Raw genomic sequence first — 23,810 nt, forward strand, 5'->3', positions numbered from 1 at the left:
GCTGCGTTGACCCTGGATCTCAGGAAACAGAGTGGACCGACACCAGCTGGACTGCTGCTGAGTGGTCCAAAGTCATGTTTTCTGACGAAAGCAAATTTTGCATTTCCTTTGGAAATCGAGGTCCCAGAGTCTGGAGGAAGACAGGAGAGGCACAGGATCCACGTTGCCTGAAGTCTAGTGTAAAGTTTCCACCATCAGTGATGGTTTGGGGTGCCATGTCATCTGCTGGTGTCGGTCCACTCTGTATATGTGTATATATATATATATATATATATATATATATATATATATATATATAGAGTCTACAACGGCAGCACAATGGAACAGGGGTTAGTGCATTTGCCTCACAATACGAAGGTCCAGAGCAGTCCTGGGTTCAATCCTGGGCTCGGGATCTTTCTGTGTGGAGTTTGCATGTTCTCCCCGTGACTGCGTAGTTTCTCTCCGGGTACTCCGGCTTCCTCCCACCTCCAAAGACATGCACCAGGGGATAGGTTGATTGGCAACACTAAAATTGGCCCTAGTGTGTGAATGTGAGTGTGAATGTTGTCTGTCTATCTGTGTTGGCCCTGCGATGAGGAGGGGACTTGTCCAGGGTGTACCCCGCTTTCCGCCCGAATGCAGCTGAGATAGGCTCCAGCACCCCCCGCGACCCCAAAAAGGGACAAGCGGTAGAAAATGGATGGATGGATATAGTGTACAACTTTAACTTCATTACAATTAAAAAAAAGTCACAATAAAGCCATAAACTGAAAAAGAAAAGGACAATTATTGTAAAACAAAACATTCCCATTGAAGCCACAGTTTTATAAAAATAATGTAAAATATATTTTACCTGAAAGCAATAGCTCTGCCTTTTTGTTGATCCAATCACCTCCTCTGTTAATGGCTAGTGAGGCAGCCAAGTCATCTCGCTAATAAATTGCTTCTTCTGTGAGTGAAACCACCTCGCTGCAAATTCCATCTCTTCTAGTAAATCATATTTCCCACCGGCTCCTTTTTTTATCAGATCAATCCATGTTGGACGCTTTAGGAGGACCTGGCGAGCAATCCATCCTGTCCCAGAAAAGAAAGATGACCGGGAATGAGGAGGAGGAGGAGGAGGAGGAGAAAAAAGGTTGTCACATAAAACACCATGGCATATTTTAATGTTCAATGATGTATGAGCAAAATGAATGATGTGCATTGAAAGAATAACAAGTGCATGAAAAATAGCATTTAAAGTCAAACATTGTAAAGTGAAACCTTTTAATTTACTTCATGGATTTTAGAGTCTCTGTTGCACAGCGATTACAACACTTAAATCTGTTTATTTTTTCACATTTTATCTGATGAAGTCAACAGTGTATATTAATTAAACAGTGCAAAGTAATTCCAATTGTGCAGATTTAATTAACAGTGCAGACTAACCCAACAGTGCAAATTAACTCCACATTGCAGGTTAACAGTGCGGATTAACCCAAACGTGCAAATTATTTTTGCAGTTCCCATTAACCCAAGAGTGCAAAATAACTAAACAGTGCAGATTAACTCAACGGTGCAAACAAAATCAGCACTGAGTCAACAGTGCAGAATAATTTTAACAGTGCAGATTAACTCAACAGTGCAGATTAACCCAACAATGTAGATTAACCCAAAAGAGCAAAATAGCTCAACAATGCAGATTAACTCAACAATGCAAACAAAATCAGCACTGAGTCAGCAGTACAAATTAACCCAACACTGCAGATTAACGCAACAACGCAGATTAAGACAACCATGCATATATCCCAACAGTGCAGAATAACCTAACAATGTACATTAACCCAACAGAGCAAACAAACTCAGCACTGAGTCAGCAGTGCAGATGAACCCAACAGAGCAGATTAATCCAACAATGCAGATTAACCCAACAATGTAGATTAACCCAACAATGTAGGTTAATCAAACAGAGCAAACAAAACACTGAGTCAGCAGTGCAGATTAACCCAACAGTGCAGGTTTAACCTAACAATGTAGATTAACCCAACAGAGCAAACAAACTCAGCACTGAGACAGCAGTGCAGATTAACCCAACAATTAGATTAATCTACCAGTGCAGATTAACCCAACAAAACAGACTAACCCAACAATTAGATTAATCCAACAGTGCAGATTAACCTGCACATTGACACATTTAACCGGATTTAAAGCCTAACCGGAATAAAAATCATTCATGTTAACATGCCATTCTGAATATTCTGACCCGATCAAACAAGTTCGGCTCTAAATTTCATTCAGATCGAGACAGGTGGTTTATGCCGAAAGTCATTCGGATTGGAGCACATGAAAATACATCTTCCGAAATTCAGGTTAGAATTATCCTTACTGCGCATGTCTTTGATGTCAGCCATACTTTGGTGGTAGAGGTGGGACTAAATTTAATAGTCTCGTAAGGAAGCGATTGTCTTGCTGCTGCCTCCCCACATGCAACATGTACAGACATAGCGTTATGTCCTGTTGAGTTTCTTGCTTTAAAATGAGACTAGCACAAACAAAAGTATGGTCTGGAGTGTCATGTGTTGATGTAACAATAAAAGAAGGGATCCAGTTGTCGTCTCAACGAGCTGTTTTGTCCACGACATTACATCTACTCCAAGGGCTAACTGCTAGCCTCAAACACATACACAGAATGTTGAAACATGAAGACGTGCCGCAACCTGTACATAATCACAACATAAAAAGCACAGAACAGCTTCATTTAAAAAAGAGAGGTAAAACAAATGTAGTGAACGGAAGGAAAAAGGATAAATAAATAAATACTGTGATAGAATTGGACATGCAGAAATTCACAAAGCCATGTTTCTTAACAGTGGAAGTCTACTGCTTCTTCAGCGTCTGCAGTGAGCCAAAAGATGGCGCCATTGCACAAATAATACAACATCTTTCTGTTTATGTTAGGTTCTGCGCATGTCAAAGTAAAATATTCCGATTTAAGGTGTGATGCATGAAAATGCACGTCATAATCAGATCATTTTCCCAGGGTCCATGTACACAGTAACATTCTAATCTGAATGATGATCAGATTACATAAATGTTGTCCATGGCTCGTGTAGAATAACCCAACAGTGCAGTCGCAGTAGCCTTCTCTCAAATTACAAGATATTGTTGAAGAAATTATGAAATAATAACTTTCTACCTTTTCATCTATAGGATCTGAAGGATTGAAATCTAAAGAGTTTCACAGTGAAGATGAAGAGGAGGAAGACAAGAGATCTGATATCTTCTTCTCAGACCATTCTGAGGAGAAAAAGAGTGAGGAGGAGAATGAGGATGAAATGAAGAGGAGCAGGAAGAAATCATCAGGAGATGAAAAGCAGCAGGAAGAACCTCATCACTCAAAGGAGATGTCAGAGGCAGAGGAGGTGACGAAGAAGAAGGAGGAGATGAAGATGAAAAGGAACAGAACTCCAGAAGAGAAGGAGCTGCAGATGATCGCTCGAAGAGGACCAGAGGAGGCGGGCAGTGCTGTACGGAAGACAGAGGTACAACTAACACCATACGCAACATAAATAAAATAATAATAATAATAAAATAACATTTTCGTTGTTAGTGCACAAAGCAAAAGCATGCCTGGATGAGTTTGGTGTAGAAGAACCATTTTTGTTCACTTCCTGTAGGTGTCCCAAAACTTTTGACTTCTCACGACATACAAACCCCGTTTCCATATGAGTTGGGAAATTGTGTTAGATGTAAATATAAACGGAATACAATGATTTGCAAATAATTTTCAACCCATATTCAGTTGAATATGCTACAAAGACAACATAGTTGATGTTCAAACTGATAAACTTTTTTTTTTTTTGCAAATAATCATTAACTTTAGAATTTGATGCCAGCAACACGTGACAAAGAAGTTGGGAAAGGTGGCAATAAATACCGATACAGTTGAGGAATGCTCATCAAACACTTATTTGGAACATCCCACAGGTGAACAGGCAAATTGGGAACAGGTGGGTGCCATGATTGGGTATAAAAGTAGATTCCATGAAATGCTCAGTCATTCACAAACAAGGATGGGGCGAGGGTCACCACTTTGTCAACAAATGCGTGAGCAAATTGTTGAACAGTTTAAGAAAAACCTTTCTCAAGAAATTGCAAGAAATTTAGGGATTTCACCATTTACGGTCCGTAATATCATCAAAGGGTTCAGAGAATCTGGAGAAATCACTGCACGTAAGCAGCTAAGCCTGCATCAACAAGCGACATCAGTGTGTAAAGGATATCACCACATGGGCTCAGGAACACTTCAGAAAACCACTGTCAGTAACTACAGTTGGTCGCTATATCTGTAAGTGCAAGTTAAAACTCTCCTATGCAAGGCGAAAACCGTTTATCAACAACACCCAGAAACGCAGTCGGCTTCGCTGGGCCTGAGCTCATCTAAGATGGACTGATACAAAGTGGAAAAGTGTTCTGTGGTCTGACGAGTCCACATTTCAAATTGTTTTTGGAAACTGTGGACGTCGTGTCCTCCGGATGCTGAAAGGTACATACAGGTTTTGGAGCAACATATGTTGCCATTCAAGCAACGTTACCATGGACGCCCCTGCTTATTTCAGCAAGACAATGCCCAAGCTATGTGTTACATCAACGTGGCTTCAAAATAAAAGAGTGCGGGTACTAGACTGGCCTACCTGTAGTCTAGACCTGTCTCCCATCTAGACCTGTCTCCCATTGAAAATGTGTGGCGCATTATGAAGCCTAAAATAGCAGAAGGGAGACCCCCGGACTGTTGAACAACTTAAGCTGTACATCAAGCAAGAATGGGAAAGAATTCCACCTGAGAAGCTTCAAAAATGTGTCTCCTCAGTTCCCAAACGTTTACTGAGTGTTGTTAAAAGGAAAGGCCATGTAACACAGTGGTGAACATGCCCTTTCCCAACTACTTTGGCACGTGTTGCAGCCATGAAATTATAAGTTAATTATTATTTGCCAAAAAAAAAAAAAATAGTTTATGAGTTTGAACATCAAATATCTTGTCTTTGTAGTGTATTCAATTGAATATGGGTTGAAAAGGATTTGCAAATCATTGTATTCCGTTTATATTTACATCTAACACAATTTCCCAACTCATATGGAAACGGGGTTTGTATGTATATACAAAGTGTTAGCATAAACATCAAGTTTGGCTGCTTTTACTTTCACATAAAAGTAAATTTTAGATTGTTTTTATAATTGATCAAAGTATTACAGTCGCGATCAAAAGTTTACATACACTTGTAAAGAACATAATGTCATGGCTGTCTTGAGTTTCCAATATTTTCTACAACTCTCATTTTTTGTGATAAAGTGATTGGAGCACATAGTTGTTGGTCACAAAAAACATTCATGAAGTTTGCTTCTTTTCTGAATTTATTATGGGTCTACTGAAAATGTGACCAAATCTGCTGAGTCAAAAGTATACATACAGCAATGTTAATATTTGGTCACATGTCCCTTGGCAAGTTTCACTGCAATAAGGCGCAGTTCAGCTAAATATGTTGGTTTTCTGACATGGACTTGTTTCTTCAGCATTGTCCACATGTTTAAGTCAGTACTTTGGGAAGGCCATTCTAAAACCTTAATTGTAGCCTGATTTAGCCATTCCTTTACCACTTTTGACGTGTGTTTGGGGTCATTGTCCTGTTGGAACACCCAACTGCGCCCAAGACCCAACCTCCGGGCTGATGATTTTAGGTTGTCGTGAAGAATTTGGAGGTAATCCTCCTTTTTCATTGTCCCATTTACTCTCTGTAAAGCACCAGATCCATTGGCAGCAAAATAGGCCCAGAGCATAATACTACCACCACCATGCTTGACGGTGGGAATGGTGTTACTGGGATTAAAGGCCTCACCTTTTCTCCTCCTAACATATTGCTGGGTATTGTGGCCAAACAGCTCAATTTTTGTTTCATATGACATCACATGGACAAAGACAAGACCTTCTGGAGGAAAGTTCTGTGGTCAGATTAAACAAAAATTGAGCTGTTTGGCCACAATACCCAGCAATATGTTAGGAGGAGAAAATGTGAGATCTTTAATCCCAGGAACACCATACCTAGCGTCAAGCATGGTGGTGGTAGTATTATGCTCTGGGACTGTTTTGCTGCCAATGGAACTGGTGCCCTAAATGGGACAATGAAAAAGGAGGATTACCTCCAAATTCTTCAGGACAACCTAAAATCATCAGCCCGGAGGTTGGGTCTTGGGCGCAGTTGGGTGTTCCAACAGGACAATGACCCCAAACACACATCAAAAGTGGTAAAGGAATGTTTAAATCAGGCTAGAATTAAGGTTTTAGAATGGCCTTTCCAAAGTCCTGACTTAAACGTGTGGACAATGCTATTATGTTGGATCCACTATGGACTGGACTCTCACAATATTATGTCAGACCCACTCGACATCCATTGCTTTCGGTCTCCCCTAGAGGGGGGGGGGTTACCCACATATGCGGTCCTCTCCAAGGTTTCTCATAGTCATTCACATCGACGTCCCACTGGGGTGAGTTTTCCTTGCCCGTATGTGGGCTTTGTACCGAGGATGTCGTTGTGGCTTGTGCAGCCCTTTGAGACACTTGTGATTTAGGGCTATATAAATAAAGATTGATTGATTGATTGATTGAAGAAACAAGTCCATGTCAGAAAACTAACATATTTAGCTGAACTGCACCAATTTTGTCAAGAGGAGTGGTCAAAAAATCAACCTGAAGCTTGTGGATGGCTACCAAAAGTGCCTTATTGCAGTGAAACTTGCCAAGGGACATGTAACCAAATATTAACATTGCTGTATGTATACTTTTGAGCCAGCAGATTTGGTCACATTTTCAGTAGACACATAATAAATTCATAAAAGAACCAAACTTCATGAATGTTTTTTGTGACCAACAAGTATGTGCTCCAATCACTCTATCACAAAAAAATAAGAGTTGTAGAAAGTATTGGAAACTCAAGACAGCCATGACATTATGTTCTTTACAAGTGTATGTCAACTTTTGATCACGACTGTATATGCTGTAATTATTTACCGGGTACCAGTGGTTAGCACTCGTGCTTGGGTTCCTCTGGGTACTCCGGCTTCCTCCCACCTCCAAAGACATGCACCTGGGGATAGGTTGATTGGCAACACTAAATTGGCCCTAGTGTGTGAATGTGAGTGTGAATGTTGTCTGTGTTGGCCCTGCGATGAGGTGGCGACTTGTCCAGGGTGTACCCCGCCTTCCGCCTTAGTGCAGCTGGGATAGGCTCCAGCACCCCCGTGACCCCGATAGGGACAAGCAGTAGAAAATGGATGGATGGATGTACCAACCCAAGGAACATGAAAACTAAACTCTGTTGGCCACTTACTTATAAACATTTTAGACAAAGTGCATCCCTCGACAGATCAGTACAGAACGTGTACATAATTCTTGATATTACAGTCTCTGTAAATAGTTAATATTATTATTTAGAATGTTTGTAATCATTTTTAAATATTTGAAAGAGTTGTTTTGATTTATGTTAGTATATTTAAACAAAATGTTCTTGTGATTACATCAGCAGGAGGCAGATGTTGAAAGGCTCGCCGCCATCGAGTCCGACCTGGAAAACGTGGCTCAGAAGCTTCACGATCTTCGACGAGGCTGAAACGAGTTGACCTCCTCCTCCTCCTTCTTTTGCTCCTTCCTAAAGGTAGTGTGCTGGTCCATGTCACCACACGTCACCACCAACATCCTCTCTTGTGACACCGAACCTCACTCTTGATTTCCTCTGCGACTTGTCCTTGTGTGTTTTACTTGATTTAATTTGTCGAACGTACAAAGAACACGTTTTATTATTTTAAAAGCACTTCATTGTAAAACCAGACTGAAAAATGTTGATCTTTTGAACGGCTCGAATCAATTCTTGCGTAAAAGAGATTTAATGCAATAAAATAGAGTTGCTTTCAACACGTTTACATTGTCTGTTTGAAGAGATTTTGTTATAGAGATAACCTATAGTTAAACATATCCTGCCAATGACTTGGGGAAAAACATGGTGATGAATTTAATTTATTTTTATTTGATATAAATTTCACGGGATTAGAAGTATGATCAGTGGTTGGCATTTAGTGATGTGTTGTTCACATTTGCGCTCCGTATAGCGCCGCTATCACAATATTGCTTGTGTTGCTGCTGTGTTGTATGAATATTCTTGGTCATAAATGAACTTGTGGTCAGGTAGCTACATGCTTTCACTTCCACTTAGTTGCAAACCATGAAAAATAATATCAATAACTAAAAATAGCATGCGTTTTGGTAGATGTTGTCTGTGATTGCTTAAAAAGACAAGCCGGACTAAAATGCTGACGCCACGCTAGCCAGATAAGTAACAGAATTGACTCTTTGGTGTAGAACTGCAACATGAGCAAAAAATAGCTAGAATCCTAACACCTGAACATTATCACGCTTACAGTTAGCATGCGTAAAATAACAAAGTATTTGACTTCTGAGACATACACTTGCAAATTTAGCTAAAAAGCTAGCAGTTAAAACAAAATATTAACTTTGAGGTGTGCCTGATCCGTTTCTGCTTGCACCAAAAGTCAGCAATTTTCCGTTCCCTAGTTGACTGTAGTTCAAAATTTTTATTTTTTTATAAACAACGCTTTACAAAGGTATCTACTGGTAATCTCTGTCAGGCTTGTCCCTGACAGTTTGACTATGTTTAAGTTTTTTCTCTGTTTGTCTTGGTTTCCTGTCAGCGCTTTTATTTTGTCTTCATTTCCTGAGTGTCTCCCTGAGTGCTGCTTCCCCTCAGCTGTGGCTGATTGGCACCTGGCCACACCTGGTGTCAATCAGCCAGCTACTATTTAAACCTGCCTTCTCCTCCAGTCATTGCTGGATCATTGTCGTTACTACCTGTCGTGTCGTTGTTTGCTGTATGCTGTCGTTAAGCTATTCCCTGGATCCTGACTCCTGTTCCTGCTTCCTGTTTTCTGGTTCGTGTTTTCATTTTCTTATTTTTGAACATTAAAAACATGTTTTATTGTACCAAGCCTGCTGCCATCTCTGCATCTTGGGGTTCGTCAACTACAAACTCTGACAATCTCAAATAATCAACAAATCTCTTTTGATCGTAACTTTGACTCTGGTTAACATATTCAGTGGTAACGTTTCCGTAACTAAACACTCTAATTATTGATTAGGGGATGGCGTGGCGCGATTGAGAGAGTGGCCATGCCAGCAACCTGAGGGTTCTTGATTCGATCCCCACCTTCTACCAACCTCGTCACGTCCGTTGTGTCCTTGAGCAAGACACTTCACCCTTGCTCCTGATTAGGGCCTTGCATGGCAGCTCACGCCATCAGTGTGTGAATGTGTGTGTGAATGGGTGAATGTGGAAATAGTGTCAAAGCGCTTTGAGTACCTTGAAGGTAGAAAAGCGCTATACAAGTATAACCCATAACCCATTATCGATAATCATCGATTTTTCTAAAATAATTTTTGCTACTGTGAGAATGAGATATTTTTAAGTATTCTTTTTTAATCCATAGTCATGTTTAAATCAGATAGTATTTTCCTATGTAGTGTGTCTTCTCGTGATCTCCGTGCTTTTATCTTATGTCCACTAGTAAACTCTTTGTTTCGTTTAAAGGACTCCTGTTGGTCGGCTCACAGAGCTGTTTTGGCAAGTTCTTATGAAGGCCTTAGAAGTGCTCCTTTCTGGGCGTGAGGGGCTGTTTTCGCGCTACTTAATCTGACTCTTTTTGTTTGGATTTAGAACTCTTCTTGCTGATGCTATTGTCACATTGTAAGGGCTGGTCTCCTAAAGCTTTAGTAAAACTTGGCCAAGTACTATTCTGTCTCGGTGGTCCTTCTTACTTAACATATACATGTCATCCAAAATAACTTGGGATTGACCAGTGTGTTTTATTCCCTGAGAGGAAGACTGGTCGCGCGCAACACTGTTTGATTGATTGTGTTTGATCATTTACTTTATAACAATTTATTTAGCTGTGAAAGAAGTGACCGAGATTTGCATCTCAGTTTCATCCTCCAGTTCAGGGAAGCCCAAACGTTTTGCCTCCAAGAGCCAAGGTGAAAAATGTGCAAATGAGTCGCGGGCCAAACACAGCGATTTTAAGCATAGAGCAGCACCATAAGTGAGGAGTTCAGCCTCATCCCAGTGGAGATGGTCATGTCACTGCCTTGCACACCATGATTGTGTGAGCTTGAAAGAGGTCAGTATGCAGTTTGGGAAGCCACTCTTTGGTTTTCAGCAGTGTTAAGTAAAAAAAAAAAAAGAGGTCCTCACTGATGTTTATTGAGTTTTTTTATTGAGCATCCTTCCACTAGCAGCTGGTGGCCATGTTGGTGATGATGGACAGGAAAGTGGTGGTAGGAAAGCGAGGGTCCAGCAGGAGCTGCTCCAGCATCTCTCTGCCTTTCTCTCTGGTGGTCACAGAGCACATGGAGCTACGCCACATACCTACCAGCGATCCTCCTGTCAACCACACCGTGTATATATGTCAGTACTCCTATTCTTACTGTACTCACAACGAAATGTCAGTAAAACACACCAACAGTGTTAATACAGAATACCTTAAACAATGGCCTCGGGTCTAATAGACGCCGTGCCTCAAATAAGCCCCCCACACATGTACATGCCTTCATCTGGTTCTAGTTGGAAGAAATTGCCTTTGCTGTGACTTTTGTAGTTTCTGTAAAGGATATCATTGTCTGTGTATTATGTCATTAATATTTGTATATAAGGAAATAAGGGAGCAGAAGTTGTCATGACACTGCAGTGTATTTATTAGAGGTGAGGCGGTCATTAGAGCGTAAGTAATAACTGGGTTATAGTAATAACGACATATAATCAAGTTTTATTTTTAGCTTTTAAGAAAATTGTCATTATTGTCAGATCACACATGAGTAATGTTCATGCATACAACACCCTCCTTCCCTCCCCCAGACCGATACATTAATGAAATACTTCTAAAATGTAGTCACAAGTGTACACAATATGAAAATATATTTTTTAGAAATTAAGATGGGAAAGTATATTAAAGTACCACTGATAGTCACACACACACACTAGGTGTGGTGAAATTAACCTCTGCATTTGACCCATCCCCTTGTTCCACTCCCTGGGAGGTGAGGGGAGCAGTGAGCAGCACTGATGGCCGCGCTCGGGAATAATTTTGGTGATTTAACCCCCAATTCCAACCCTTGATGCTGAGGTAGGTAATGGGTCCCATTTTATAGTCTTTGGTATGACTCGGCCAGGGTTTGAACTCACAACCTATCAGTCCCAGGGCGGACCACAAAACACTGAGCAGACTTTATATATATATATATATATATATATATATATATACCTGGTTTATTCATTTATATACAACCAAAAATTGCAGCCACACTGGCGCAAGCTTGTATTTTTTAGGTAAGGCGTTTATATATATATCATATGTAAATAGTAATGATGTAATATATTTTTATACTGTATTTTTGCGTCTAAGTGTCTACAAAAGCACTGTTCAATTCTTTGAGGCGTGGTGTCTAATGGAGAGGAGGCTGCCATTTGAGGAAACGATAAGTTTGGCTCGCATCTTACCCAGAATGCTGTTCATGTTCTTCATCCAGGAGAAGACATTCAGAGTGTGGTTCTCTTCCTGGGTCATGTCGGCAATGTTGGGTGGACTGTCACCCTCCTAGCAGGAAGTCAAACAACGTCAGTTTGTCGGAAAAATAGATTGATGGACGGATGGATGGATGAACGTATGTGTGGATAGATAGATGATGGATGGACGGATGTACACTAGTGGTGGTCCTAACCTGCAGAAGGCGGCCTGGCAGCGGTGTCAAGAACAACACAGATCTCTCGAGGGTGGACTGGAAGTTGGCGGCTGACACATATTCTGCAGAGTTGATCCAGCTGGTAGCAAAGCTGACCTCAGGTGCGGAGTAGTAACTCTGCCTGGATGCAAAGAGGGGGAAGTTACTTATCCAAGCTAGTATACGACGCAAGAAGCAGGAAGTTCCTAATTCATGCGAGTTCACGCTAAGAAACGCACATTTCCACGCTGCACTTACTTGGCGTTGCAGGCTGCAGAGGCGTGCAGTGAAGCCATGTGAGCATCCCAGTACAGTCCGAGGATGGCGTCTTTCTTCTCATTGTCGGGCAGGGGGGAGCTGGTGGAAGCCTTCAGACCCTGAAGACATGCGGAAAGACTTTAAAAGTTCCACTTTTAGAGGCGGCAAAGCAACTGTGACTCTTAAATAGTGTAGAAATATGGCAGTATGGAGAATGCATTCACACCTGGAAGAAGGCGTCCCACTTAGCCATGATGTCAGTGTGACGAGCGGTGCAGTCGGCGTAGGTGGTGCAGTAGTCCTCGGTACCTTCAGGCGCCTCCATCTGCACCTGGGGACATCACAGGTAAACCATTAGCATCATGTCCTGTGTCCTTATTTCTGATGTCCACTTTGTGTGAATCCACACCTGGACTCCTTCTCCAAAGAAGCCTTGCTTGGCGGCAGACAGGAAAGGCAGGACGGATGTAAAGTGATTCACACCTGAGCGACAAGTACAAAGACTTTTTGTGTAATCACGTAATGCTCCGAATAACTGCGGAGTTTGTCAAGGTTACCAGCAAAGCAATATTAACATCTATGGCTTAGACCAGTGGTCCCCAACCACCGGGCCGCGGCCCGGCACCAGTCCGTGGATCGATTGGTACCGGGCCGCACAAGAAATTAAAACATTTAAAATTTGCAGAAAAGAGTTGTTTCTTTCTGTTATTAATGTTTCTGGTTCCTACATTATATATCAATATAGATCAATACAGTCTGCAGGGATACAGTCCGTAAGCACACATGATTGTATTTTTTTATGACAAAAAAAAATAAAATTTTCAAGCGTTGACCGGTCCGCAGTTACAAAAAGGTTGGGGACCACTGGCTTAGACAACTTGTTGACACTTTTTTTTAGTAAACTCCACAAGATAGCAGTAGCTGCAATTGATCAGCGATATTAACGCTGACTCAGCAGTTCGCTGTAACATTAGTTGTGTTGCTGCTGTGTTGTGCATCCTGTACTTACAGCCATACCAGCTCTGGGGAGAGATGCACATGGTGTCTCCGGTCTGCAGGCCACAGGTTGTGGTGCCGGTCGGGTCAGCGAAACGTCCTGAGAAGGCCATAGAACAGATGTTTTAAACGGGTTTATTTATGTATAAACAAAAGGGGAACCTGAGCTCTTATTTATAAACCTTACACGCCAAGTATGTGAACTGTAAAAAACACAATTACTCAGTGGATTGATTGGGGGTTCTTAATTTTTTTTACTGAGACTTTTAGTTATATATTACCCTGCAGGCACATGACATTGATACAACGTTGATTATACATACATGTCCTTTTAAAACTGACTTTGAAACAACGTTGCAAAATAGTATTTGTAAATTGAGACAACGTGGATGTCTAACGTTGGATCCACCTTGTTGGTTGGGAAAAGACCACATTTCAATGGTCAAATTTCATCAGAACCCAACATTGATTTAACGTTGTTGATGTTTCAACGTTTAGTTGGAGTTGCTCAACGTCAAGACCTAATTCAACAAGCTCTCAACGTTGTTTTAATGTCTTGTGCCTGCTGGGTAGACTCCTGATCTGTTGGTAGTCTAGGCCTCAGATACTATTACTAAACGACGATTCATTACAAGCCTAAGCAGTCAGAAACAGAACAGAACTGATATATGTACCAAGATGGTTGCAAAGTGGGACTGACCTGATGTCAGCATCCAACCAGCCTGCAGAGGCAGACCCCATAAGGGACTGTCAGTAGGGCTGTTCCCCATGGAGCCCATGAAGGGGTTGGTGGCGGTGATGATCAGGCGATAGAAGCTCATGCGGTGCAGGAAGTTCCAAGGATTGGCCACCACAATGTCGTTCTGCACGGGCAGGTCGGTCACCTGGGCAGCAGCCTGAGACCACATGAGGGGCATGCCGTTTTCGACTATGACGGCCGAGGAGGCGATAGACGCCGCCAGGGCCAGAAGAAGGCAGGAAACCGGAAGACGCAGCATGACTAAAAGCTGGAGAAGAAGGAGTCGAGAGCAGAGACGCTGGACTGAAGTGAAGCGCAAACACCGGGGGGTTTTATAGACCTTCTCATGGACGTTATCATATATGTTGGTCCATCCATGTGAGGTCAGTGACTGCTAGATAAGAAGAGCGTGTACCCTCAGACCGAGACTATTGACTTTGGGATCAATGTTCGTTTATGTTTTCATGCTGCAGTGGTGTCAGTCTGTCCCACTAAACCTTCTTTTGGCCCTAGTAAGTAAGTACATTTAATATATAGCTCTTCTCGCAGAGGGAGCTCACTAAGTACTTCACATGGTTCAAATACAAACAGTAATTTCAATCAAAATAAGCATATAGCATGATGCAACAACAGAAACATTGCAAATAAAATAATACATATGATAATAAAAATAATAGGTAAAATAATACTACAACATTTAAATGGAATATTACAGGAATACACACTTAAATGTGCTTTTAACTGCCTTTTAAAAATGTCCACATAAGGGTCAGTCTATTAACTATCTGTCATTTAGCTGGGGACACCCTACAACTAATACTACAACTACTACTCCTACTCTCGGGTGGGGTGGCCTTCTCTGTCCATTAGGACAGTGGTCCCCAACCACCGGGCCGCGGACCGATTGGTGCCGGGCCGCACAAGAAAAAAATAAAATAAAATAAATAAAATAATGTATTATTATTTTCTTTTAAATTAAATCAACATAAAAACACAATATATACACTATATATCAATGTATATCAATACAGTCTGCAGGGATACAGTCCGTAAGCACACATGATTGTATTTATTTATTTAAAAAAATTTAAAAAAAAATCACCCCCCCCTCCCCGGTCCGCGGGACAAATTTTCAAGCGTTGACCGGTCCGCAGCTACAAAAAGGTTGGGGACCACTGCATTAGAAGACAGTGTCATTGGTGCATCTTTATTTACAAGGCTCTTCTGGAACTATTGCCTGATTACATTTGTGTATTGATTTCACAGAGAAGTACGGACTCTTATGCACTGAGATCCAACGATCAGCTGTTGCTCTCTGTCCCTTTTGCTCGCAATAAGCTAGGGAAAAAAGCTTTTGTCCATGCAGCTCCTTGTGCTTGGAACATGCTACAAAAACTGGAAACTGACTGAATTTTTATCCTTAAATGCTTTTAAATCTAAACAGAGCATTTGAAGAAGCCTCAGTTATCTGTAACTGTTTTACTTGATGTCCATCCTGTCATTTGAATGTATAATGTGAATGTGATTTTATTTGTAACTTTGCTGCCTCTTGGCCAGGACTCCCTTTGAAAAAGAGGTTCTTAATCTCAATGGGATTTTTCCTGGTTAAATAAAAATAAAAACTACTTCTAGGGGTCCCCATACCCCAATGTATGTATTTTTATTTAGTTTGCCTTTTCTTTGGCCCACCCCTATAATGTTGTTCATTTTCTCTACCTACTAATTGTGGCCAAGGAGTCAGGACACACATTATTGTGGATTTCCTGGACGTCATCCTTATTACTAAAGATACAATCTAATCTGCGACCGGGGGCCTAGGCTGAGGGAAATTGCTAAAGAACTCCTTGACCTCGACAGTGTATACGACGTTTGTCCATCTCCAACCCTGTATAAGAAACGTATTTTGTTAAATTCTTAACATGACCTGCTTATGACGCACATAGTAGAGAGACAACTGCGACAATCCAAACAATGCTTCTTTCAACATGGAGACAAGGCCGGCCGACTTTTAGCGCAACGGGCATTGCGGTCGATTCCCAAAACTAGACTAGCCGATGGTAGTTATACTTCCGATCCAGTGGACATTAATAGGTGTTTTTCCGAATTTTACACTAAATTGTACACTTCTGAGTGTTCTCCTGTCTCCGCGATTTTCTCCAACCCCCTCGATTCATTAACATATCCTTGCATTGATGGAAACATTGCCAGGGTACTGGGTAGACCCGTCTCCTCGTCGGAGATACAGGAGGCAATTCGATCTATGCAAAATGGAAAGTCGCCCGGCCCTGATGGCTTCACAGTGGAATTTTACAAGTCTTATTCTTACTGTTATCCCCCATTTTAGCAAGAATGTTCAATGATTCCTTTAACGCTGGCCGCTTACCAAGGACTATGTCGAAATCTTCCATTTCATTACTTCTTAAGAAAGACAGGGATGCTACCTCTTGTGGTAGCTACAGACCGATCTCACTTTTGAACGTGGACTGCAAGATTCTGGCGAAAGTTCTCTCTATACGTCTCCAAGCCGTGATGCCATCAATAATTTCGGCTGATCAGACAGGTTTCACGCTGGGGAGGCATCCATTCTTTAAAAACAGAAGATTGTTGAATATAGTTCTCTCTCCACCATCCGATACTCCGGAGGTTGTGGTGGCGCTGGATGCGGAGAAGGCGTTCGACAGGGTGGAGTGGGACTACTTATTTTTTATTTTGGAAAAATTTGGTTTTGATCCTAATTCATACTTGCCAACCCTCCCGGATTTTCCGGGAGACTCCCGAAATACAGCGCCTCTCCCGAAAACCTCCCGGGACAAATTTTCTCCCGAAAATCTCCCGGACCTGAGTGACGTGTCGACAGCCTGTTTTCACGTCCGCTTTCCCACAATAAAACAGCGTGCCTGCCCAATGACGTTATAACTGTAAAATGATGGAGGGCGAGTTCTTGGTTTCTTATGTGGGTTTATTGTTAGGCAGTTTCATTAACGTCCTCCCAGCGCGGTAACAACACACAACAACAGCAGTCACGTTTTCGTCTACCGTAAAGCAGTTCGTCTGCCGTAAACAGCAATGTTGTGACACTCTTAAACAGGGCAATACTGCCATCTACTGTACATGCATATGTGACAATAACATCTACGGCTTTTAATGAATGCACAACTGCGCACACAACAAGGAGACGAATCAGAATGCATCATCAGAGAGGGTGTTCAGCATGGTTAGAAAAATAGTGACAGAGAATAGAACAAGGATGGACAATTCAACCCTTAACTCAACAATGAGTGTTATGTGTGTGTATATGTGTAAATAAATGCCATCCATCCATCCATTTTCTACCGCTTATTCCCTTCGGGGTCGCGGGGGGCGCTGGAGCCTATCTCAGCTACAATCGGGCGGAAGGCGGGGTACACCCTAGACAAGTCGCCACCTCATCGCAGGGCCAACACAGATAGACAGACAACATTCACACTCACATTCACACACTAGGGTCAATTTTAGTGTTGCCAATCAACCTATCCCCAGGTGCATGTTTTTGGAGGTGGGAGGAAGCCGGAGTACCCGGAGGGAACCCACGCAGTCACGGGGAGAACATGCAAACTCCACACAGAAAGATCCCGAGGCCGGGATTGAACTCACTACTACTCAGGACCTTCGTATTGTGAGGCAGACGCACTAACCCCTCTTCCACCGTGCTGCCCTGTAAATAAATGAACACTGAAATTCAAGTATTTCTCTTATTTATATATATATATATATATATATATATATATATATATATATATATAATAAAACAAATATATATACTGTATTGGCCCTGCGATGAGGTGGCGACTTGTCCAGGGTGTACCCCGCCTTCCGCCCGATTGTAGCTGAGATAGGCTCAAGCGCCCCCCGCGACCCCAAAAAAGGGAATAAGCGGTAGAAAATGGATGGATATATACTGTATATAGCTAGAATTCACTGAAAGTCAAGTATTTCTTATATATATATATATATATATATATATATATATATATATATATATGAAATACTTGACTTGGTGAATTCTAGCTGTAAATATACTCCTCCCCTCTTAACCACGCCCCCCAACAACGCCCCCCCGCCCCCACCTCCCGAAATCGGAGGTCTCAAGGTTGGCAAGTATGTCCTAATTTTATTTCTTGGGTTAGAGTCTCGTACGAGACTCCACTTACCTATTAATAAACGTTATGTACTGGGTCCACTGCGACTCCCCAGCCGTCTGTCCACCTTGGGCTCACATAGAGGTGGCATCGTCTAATGGTTCCCTGCATGCGGTGATTTGCTCACAGCTACCCTTATTTTTTATTGGAGACCTCTCTAAACCCAGTTGTTAAAAATACCAATAACATTTGGACTCAATTTAGGAAACATCACGGCTTACACAGGGCTTCCAGTGGTGCTCCGATTTTGAACAATCCTGCCTTTCCCCCTGCCTGCTCTGATCCTGCGTTTCGCGATTGGTCGACTAACGCCCTTAAAAATTTCAATGACCTGTATCACGATGGAGTGTTCTCTTCCTTCGCATCTCTGTCAACAAGATACAATCTGCCTAATACTTATTTCTTTCGATACCTCCAAACAAGGCATTTTATTAAAAAACAATTTCTTCATTTTCCCAATCGCCCCCCAGAAGCAGAAATCGATCGGTTTCTCTCCTTTGACTCTGACCAACGACGTTTGATATCTGTCATATATAATGAAATCGGCCTTCTGAATCCAGTTAACATTGCACATGCCAGAGAATCCTGGGAGCATGACCTTGGGGCACCTATACCTGATGGGCATTGAAGAGAGGCTGTGAGGCTGGTACATTCATCGTCTATATGTGCTAGGCATGGCCTATTACAGTGTAAGGTACTACATAAAGCACATTTCACCAATGCTAGACTGGCTAAAATATACCCCAACCATAGCGACGCTTGTAACCGCTGTAGACAATCTCCAGCTGACCATTAGCATATGTTCTGGACGTGCCCAAAACTCTCAAGTTTTTGGTCTGCTATTTTTGACACTCGGGCAGGCTCTCGATAGGACAATAATACCCAGCCCGCTGACTGCTCTTTTTGGCGTTGGAAGTGACCATTACCAGAGGTGTGGACTCGAGTCACATGACTTGGACTCGAGTCAGACTCGAGTCATGAATTTGATGACTTTAGACTCGACTTGACAAAATGTAAAAAGACTTGCAACTCGACTTAGACTTTAACATCAATGACTTGTGACTTCACTTGGACTTGAGCCTTTTGAATTGACATGACTTGACATGACTTGCTACTTTCCCCAAAACCCAAAGATGAAAAAGTTATTCGGGAGCGCTCCGTATTTTTCATTGTGTACTTGTCTATCAGCATTGCGTGTGTCAGCTGGTGTGCTCTCAGTACAACAGCCAATCAAATTAGATCTACTTTGTTTTCATCGCACAGCATTCATCCAATCAAATTGCAGGACAACCAACGAAGAAGACATGTCCAAACCACACGCCAGTGAACAAAAAATGATACCTAAAATAATTTTGTTTGGGTATAAAAATTACGAGGTGGTCAACACAAAACGGTTTGCAGTATGCAACACATGCGGTTCGAAAATTACTGATGGAGAGGCAACAACTTCCAACTTCGTCCGGCATTTGAAGTTGCACAAAGAACGGTAAGTTTTGAATGTAAGATAACGTTTATTGGCTAAGTAACGTGACTTTTATTTGCTGTGTAGTTAAATCAGTGAGGCTGTAAACTCACTGCTAACGTTATAACGTTATTGCAAACACGGGAATCTGTTGCAGTTCACTACCTTATTCATACTTTTTGTTCAGTGATTTTTTTCAAGCAGGGTTACGTTAGTCAATATATCACACGTAACGTTAGACGGCGGTCAGCAGCACCGCGTATTTTAGCCACCTAAAAAAAGACAAAAATAGTCAAATAAAGGTCAGTTAAAATGTATACTATATTATGAATATGTGTACCGTTTTAGCTAGCTTTCTGACATACTGTTGGTTGTTTACCTCAGTGGTCCCCAACCACCGGGCCGCGGCCCGGTACTGGTCCGTGCATCGATTGGTATCGGGCCGCACAAGAAATAATTTTTTTTTCTTTTCTTTTTTTAATTAAATCAACATAAAAAACACAAGATACACTTACAAGTAGTGCACCAACCCAAAACAACTCTCTCCCCTCTTTTGTTCTGGGCATTGAACATGAAGACTCTTCCTTCACTGTTCCGAGTGGCCATGAGAGTCTTGGCAGTGCCTGCCTCCAGTGCTCCAGTGGAGCGAGTTTTCAGCCATGGTGGCATCATACTACGCCCCCATCGTGCACAAATGACTGACAGACTCTTGGCTAATTTGGTCTTTTGCAAATGCAATGCAGCATAGGGCCCTGACATATAAAAAGTACAACTTTTTTGTTATGTTCACGTATATGTCATGTTTTTTCAATGTTAACACTTTTGTACAAATAAGTACATTTGCACTTTATTTTTCAATGTGTTTGTTCTGTAAAGGAATGAGTTAATGTTTAAAATGACTGGTTAATAGTGCTATTATAAAGTGCAATGTCAGCACAATTTTCTTTCCTGCAATTTAAAATGCACTTGTTTTAATAAATAAATACAGCATTTGAAAAGCATACAAAATCTGTGTTAATATATTAGTCTGTGGTTAAAAGGACTTGAAAGGACTCGAAACTCAAAATGCAGGACTTAGGACTTGACTTGAGACTTTCCAGTCTTGACTTTGGACTTGACTCGGGGCTTGCCTGTCTTGACTCGGGACTTGACTCGGACTTGAGGGCAAAGACTTGAGACTTACTTGTGACTTGCAAAACAATGACTTGGTCCCACCTCTGACCATTACCCAGTTTAGTGTAAATTACATATCACTATGCCTGAAATTGGGGAAGTGGGAGAGGAAGATGGGTATTTTTAAAATCAAACTGGGGAAAGTTTGCAGAAGTTAGTGAAAAGTCATCTGAAGAAATTGATGTTGTCAATGAAGTCACAATAGTAGACATTTATTGTAAAATAAAGCAGGGTATTCTGCTAGCTGCTACCAAATCTAGTTGAAGAGTAAGGGAAGTAGAAGCAAGAAGGTTGTACTGCGGTGGCATGAGGCCTGCAAGGTAGCTATTAAAAGTATGAGCAAAGCATTTACTGTAAATTGGTTAAAATGACACATGATTTTCAGCATCTGGTTCATTATAAGCAAGCTCAGACTGTGGATAAGACCAGCTAAAATTGAATATTGGAAAGGATATTGTGATTTTATTGGGAGCTAAATTAATATTACACAGGTATGGGGTGTGGTTAAAAAGATGGGCGGGGATAGGAGAAATCGGGTCCTTCCTGTTCTCAATGATGGAGGAGTGACTGCAGTTAATGAATTGTTGGCAGAGACTTTTGTTAAGGTTCACAGTTCTGATCATTTCAATGAGCAAGAAAAACAAGGCCTACGGAAAACTAAATTAGAAAATAGCGAAGCATTTTGTATTAGATCTGATTTTGATGGACCCGATAATATATTCACTGAACAAGACAAAAAAAACTGCCCCGAGAATTGATGAAGTAACGTATAGCATGATGAAACATCTGAGCAATGGGTGCCTCATAGGGATGTAGGATTTTTGCCCAGAAGCTGGAAAGAAGCACTGATAGTTCCTATATATAATTTGGGAAAACAATGAAAAAGGATGGCATTTATTTTCTGGTCAGGATGTGTTTTATGTTGCACGATTGCACCAAGTAAAATTCCTAGTTTGTGAACCCGTTCTCAAACAATGGCAATACAAACTATTGTGATTCTGATTTTGATTCTGATTCTACAAGTTTTAGAAGCTGGGTGATAAGCTGATCCAGCAAGTAGCACTATTGCTATCTTCCTGTTTCGATTAAGAATTAATCATAATACGCAAACAGATTTATTAAAAAAAAAAAAAAAAAGGAAAACGGGAGGGCAAATAGGCATCTTGTTGTGTCTTTCTTTCCATCTCCAGGTCTAAATTGAATGTCAAAGTTGGCCAACATAAACACAAAACACAAAATATCATTATTTCTAACATTGTCGTTTCCTGCTTGTGCACCGTGTGAGCCTGATATTTATTAATATATTTCCGTGGCCTGGTGGTGAACTTATCTGCTAGCTTCGTTAAGTCCAACGTCCGGTAAGTCAGTGGGGTGAATGTTCATGCAGTCACCACCGTTTGCAATCTGAACTGCACTAATAGAGACGTCAGTGTTCAAATACAAAGATCGCACAAGGCGTTCACAGTTAACTTGTATTGTGAGTGCAAATTAAACCCTCTACACACGCAAACATTACTAGGGGAGATTTAGAACTCTTGTCGTTCCTGAAAAGCAAACAAGATTTGATTACGTGGATTCTGTTTAGATAACCTCGGGGCACCAGCTCAATGGTCAGAAAAGTTGATGTACAAACCCTGTTTCCATATGAGTTGGGAAATTGTGTTAGATGTAAATATAAACGGAATACAATGATTGGCAAATCATTTTCAACCCATATTCAGTTGAATATGCTACAAAGACAACATATTTGATGTTCAAACACGTGACAAAGAAGTTGGGAAAGGTGGCAATAAATACTGATAAAGTTGAAGAATGCTCATCAAACAGCTCATCTTATTTGGAACATCCCACAGGTGTGCAGGCTAATTGGGAACAGGTGGGTGCCATGATTGGGTATAAAAACAGCTTCCAAAAAAATGCTCAGTCTTTCACAAGAAAGGATGGGGCGAGGTACACCCCTTTGTCGGCGTGGCGCAGTGGGAGAATGGCCGTGCGTGACCCGAGGGTCCCTGGTTCAATCCCCACCTAGTACCAACCTCGTCATGTCCGTTGTGTCCTGAGCAAGACACTTCACCCTTGCTCCTGATGGGTGCTGGTTAGCGCCTTGCATGGCAGCTCCCTCCACCAGTGTGTGAATGTATGTGTGAATGGGTAAATGTGGAAGTAGTGTCAAAGCGCTTTGAGTACCTTGAAGGTAGAAAAGCGCTATACAAGTACAACCCATTTATCATTTATTATCATTTGTCCACAACTGCGTGAGCAAATAGTCAAACAGTTTAAGAATAACTGCAATTGCAAAAAATGTAAGTGCAATTGCAAGAAATTTAGGGATTTCAACATCTACGGTCCATAAAATCATCAAAAGGTTCAGAGAATCTGGAGAAATCACTCCACGTAAGCGGCATGGCCGGAAACCAACATTGAATGACCGTGACCTTCGATCCCTCAGACGGCAGGCACTGTATCAAAAACTGACATCAATCTCTAAAGGATATCACCACATGGGCTCAGGAACACTTCAGAAAACCACTGTCACTAAATACAGTTTGTCGCTACATCTGTAAGTGCAAGTTAAAGCTCTACTATGCAAAGCGAAAGCCATTTATCAACAACATCCAGAAACACCGCCGGCTTCTCTGGGCCCGAGATCATCTAAGATGGACTCATGCAAAGTGGAAAAGTGTTCTCTGGTCTGACGAGTCCACATTTCAAATTGTTTTTGGAAATATTCTACATCGTGTCATCCGGACCAAAGGGGAAGCGAACCATCCAGACTGTTATCGACGCAAAGTTCAAAAGCCAGCATCTGTGATGGTATGGGGGTGCATTAGTGCTAAGGCATGAATAACTTACACATCTGTGAAGGCACCATTAATGATGAAAGGTACATACAGGTTTTGGAACAACATGTGCTGCCATCTAAGCGCCGTCTTTTTCATGGACGCCCCTGCTTATTTCAGCAAGACAATGCCAAGCCACATTCAGCACGTGTTACAACAGCATGGCTTCGTAAAAAAAATAGTGCGGGTACTTTCCTGGCGCGCCTGCAGTCCAGACCTGTCTCCCATTGAAAATGTGTGGCGCATTATGAAGCGTAAAATACGACAGCGGAGACCCCGGACTGTTGAACGACTGAAGCTCTACATAAAACAAGAATGGGAAAGAATTCCACTTTCAAAGCTTCAACAATTAGTTTCCTCAGTTCTAAGT

At 41.6% G+C, this 23,810-nt stretch overlaps 2 protein-coding genes across 2 annotated transcripts in view; one reads left to right on the forward strand and one right to left on the reverse strand.

Moving 5' to 3' along the window:
* The window catches only part of chga (chromogranin A), a 12,437-nt gene extending 4,513 nt beyond the window's left edge, over positions 1-7,924 (forward strand). Inside the window, exons 6-8 of the mRNA XM_061929908.1 lie at positions 1,010-1,117; positions 3,172-3,503; positions 7,536-7,924. Coding sequence (XP_061785892.1) covers positions 1,010-1,117; positions 3,172-3,503; positions 7,536-7,622 — 527 coding nt within the window. The 3' untranslated portion in view covers positions 7,623-7,924. The remainder of the gene's footprint in view (positions 1-1,009; positions 1,118-3,171; positions 3,504-7,535) is intronic.
* Positions 7,925-10,276: 2,352 nt separating this feature from the next.
* Positions 10,277-14,104, reverse strand: LOC133576274 (protein LEG1 homolog). Its single transcript, XM_061929379.1, has 8 exons — positions 13,749-14,104; positions 13,062-13,148; positions 12,462-12,535; positions 12,279-12,383; positions 12,053-12,171; positions 11,795-11,936; positions 11,574-11,670; positions 10,277-10,460 (listed from the first exon to the last, which is right to left on the reverse strand). Exons 1-8 carry the CDS (start codon positions 14,044-14,046, stop codon positions 10,309-10,311), a joined length of 1,074 nt encoding a protein of 357 aa, XP_061785363.1. The 5' UTR covers positions 14,047-14,104; the 3' UTR covers positions 10,277-10,308.
* Positions 14,105-23,810: the final 9,706 nt, after the last annotated feature.

Source organism: Nerophis lumbriciformis, linkage group LG34, assembly GCF_033978685.3.
Source record: "Nerophis lumbriciformis linkage group LG34, RoL_Nlum_v2.1, whole genome shotgun sequence".
NCBI classification, from domain to species: domain Eukaryota; kingdom Metazoa; phylum Chordata; class Actinopteri; order Syngnathiformes; family Syngnathidae; genus Nerophis; species Nerophis lumbriciformis.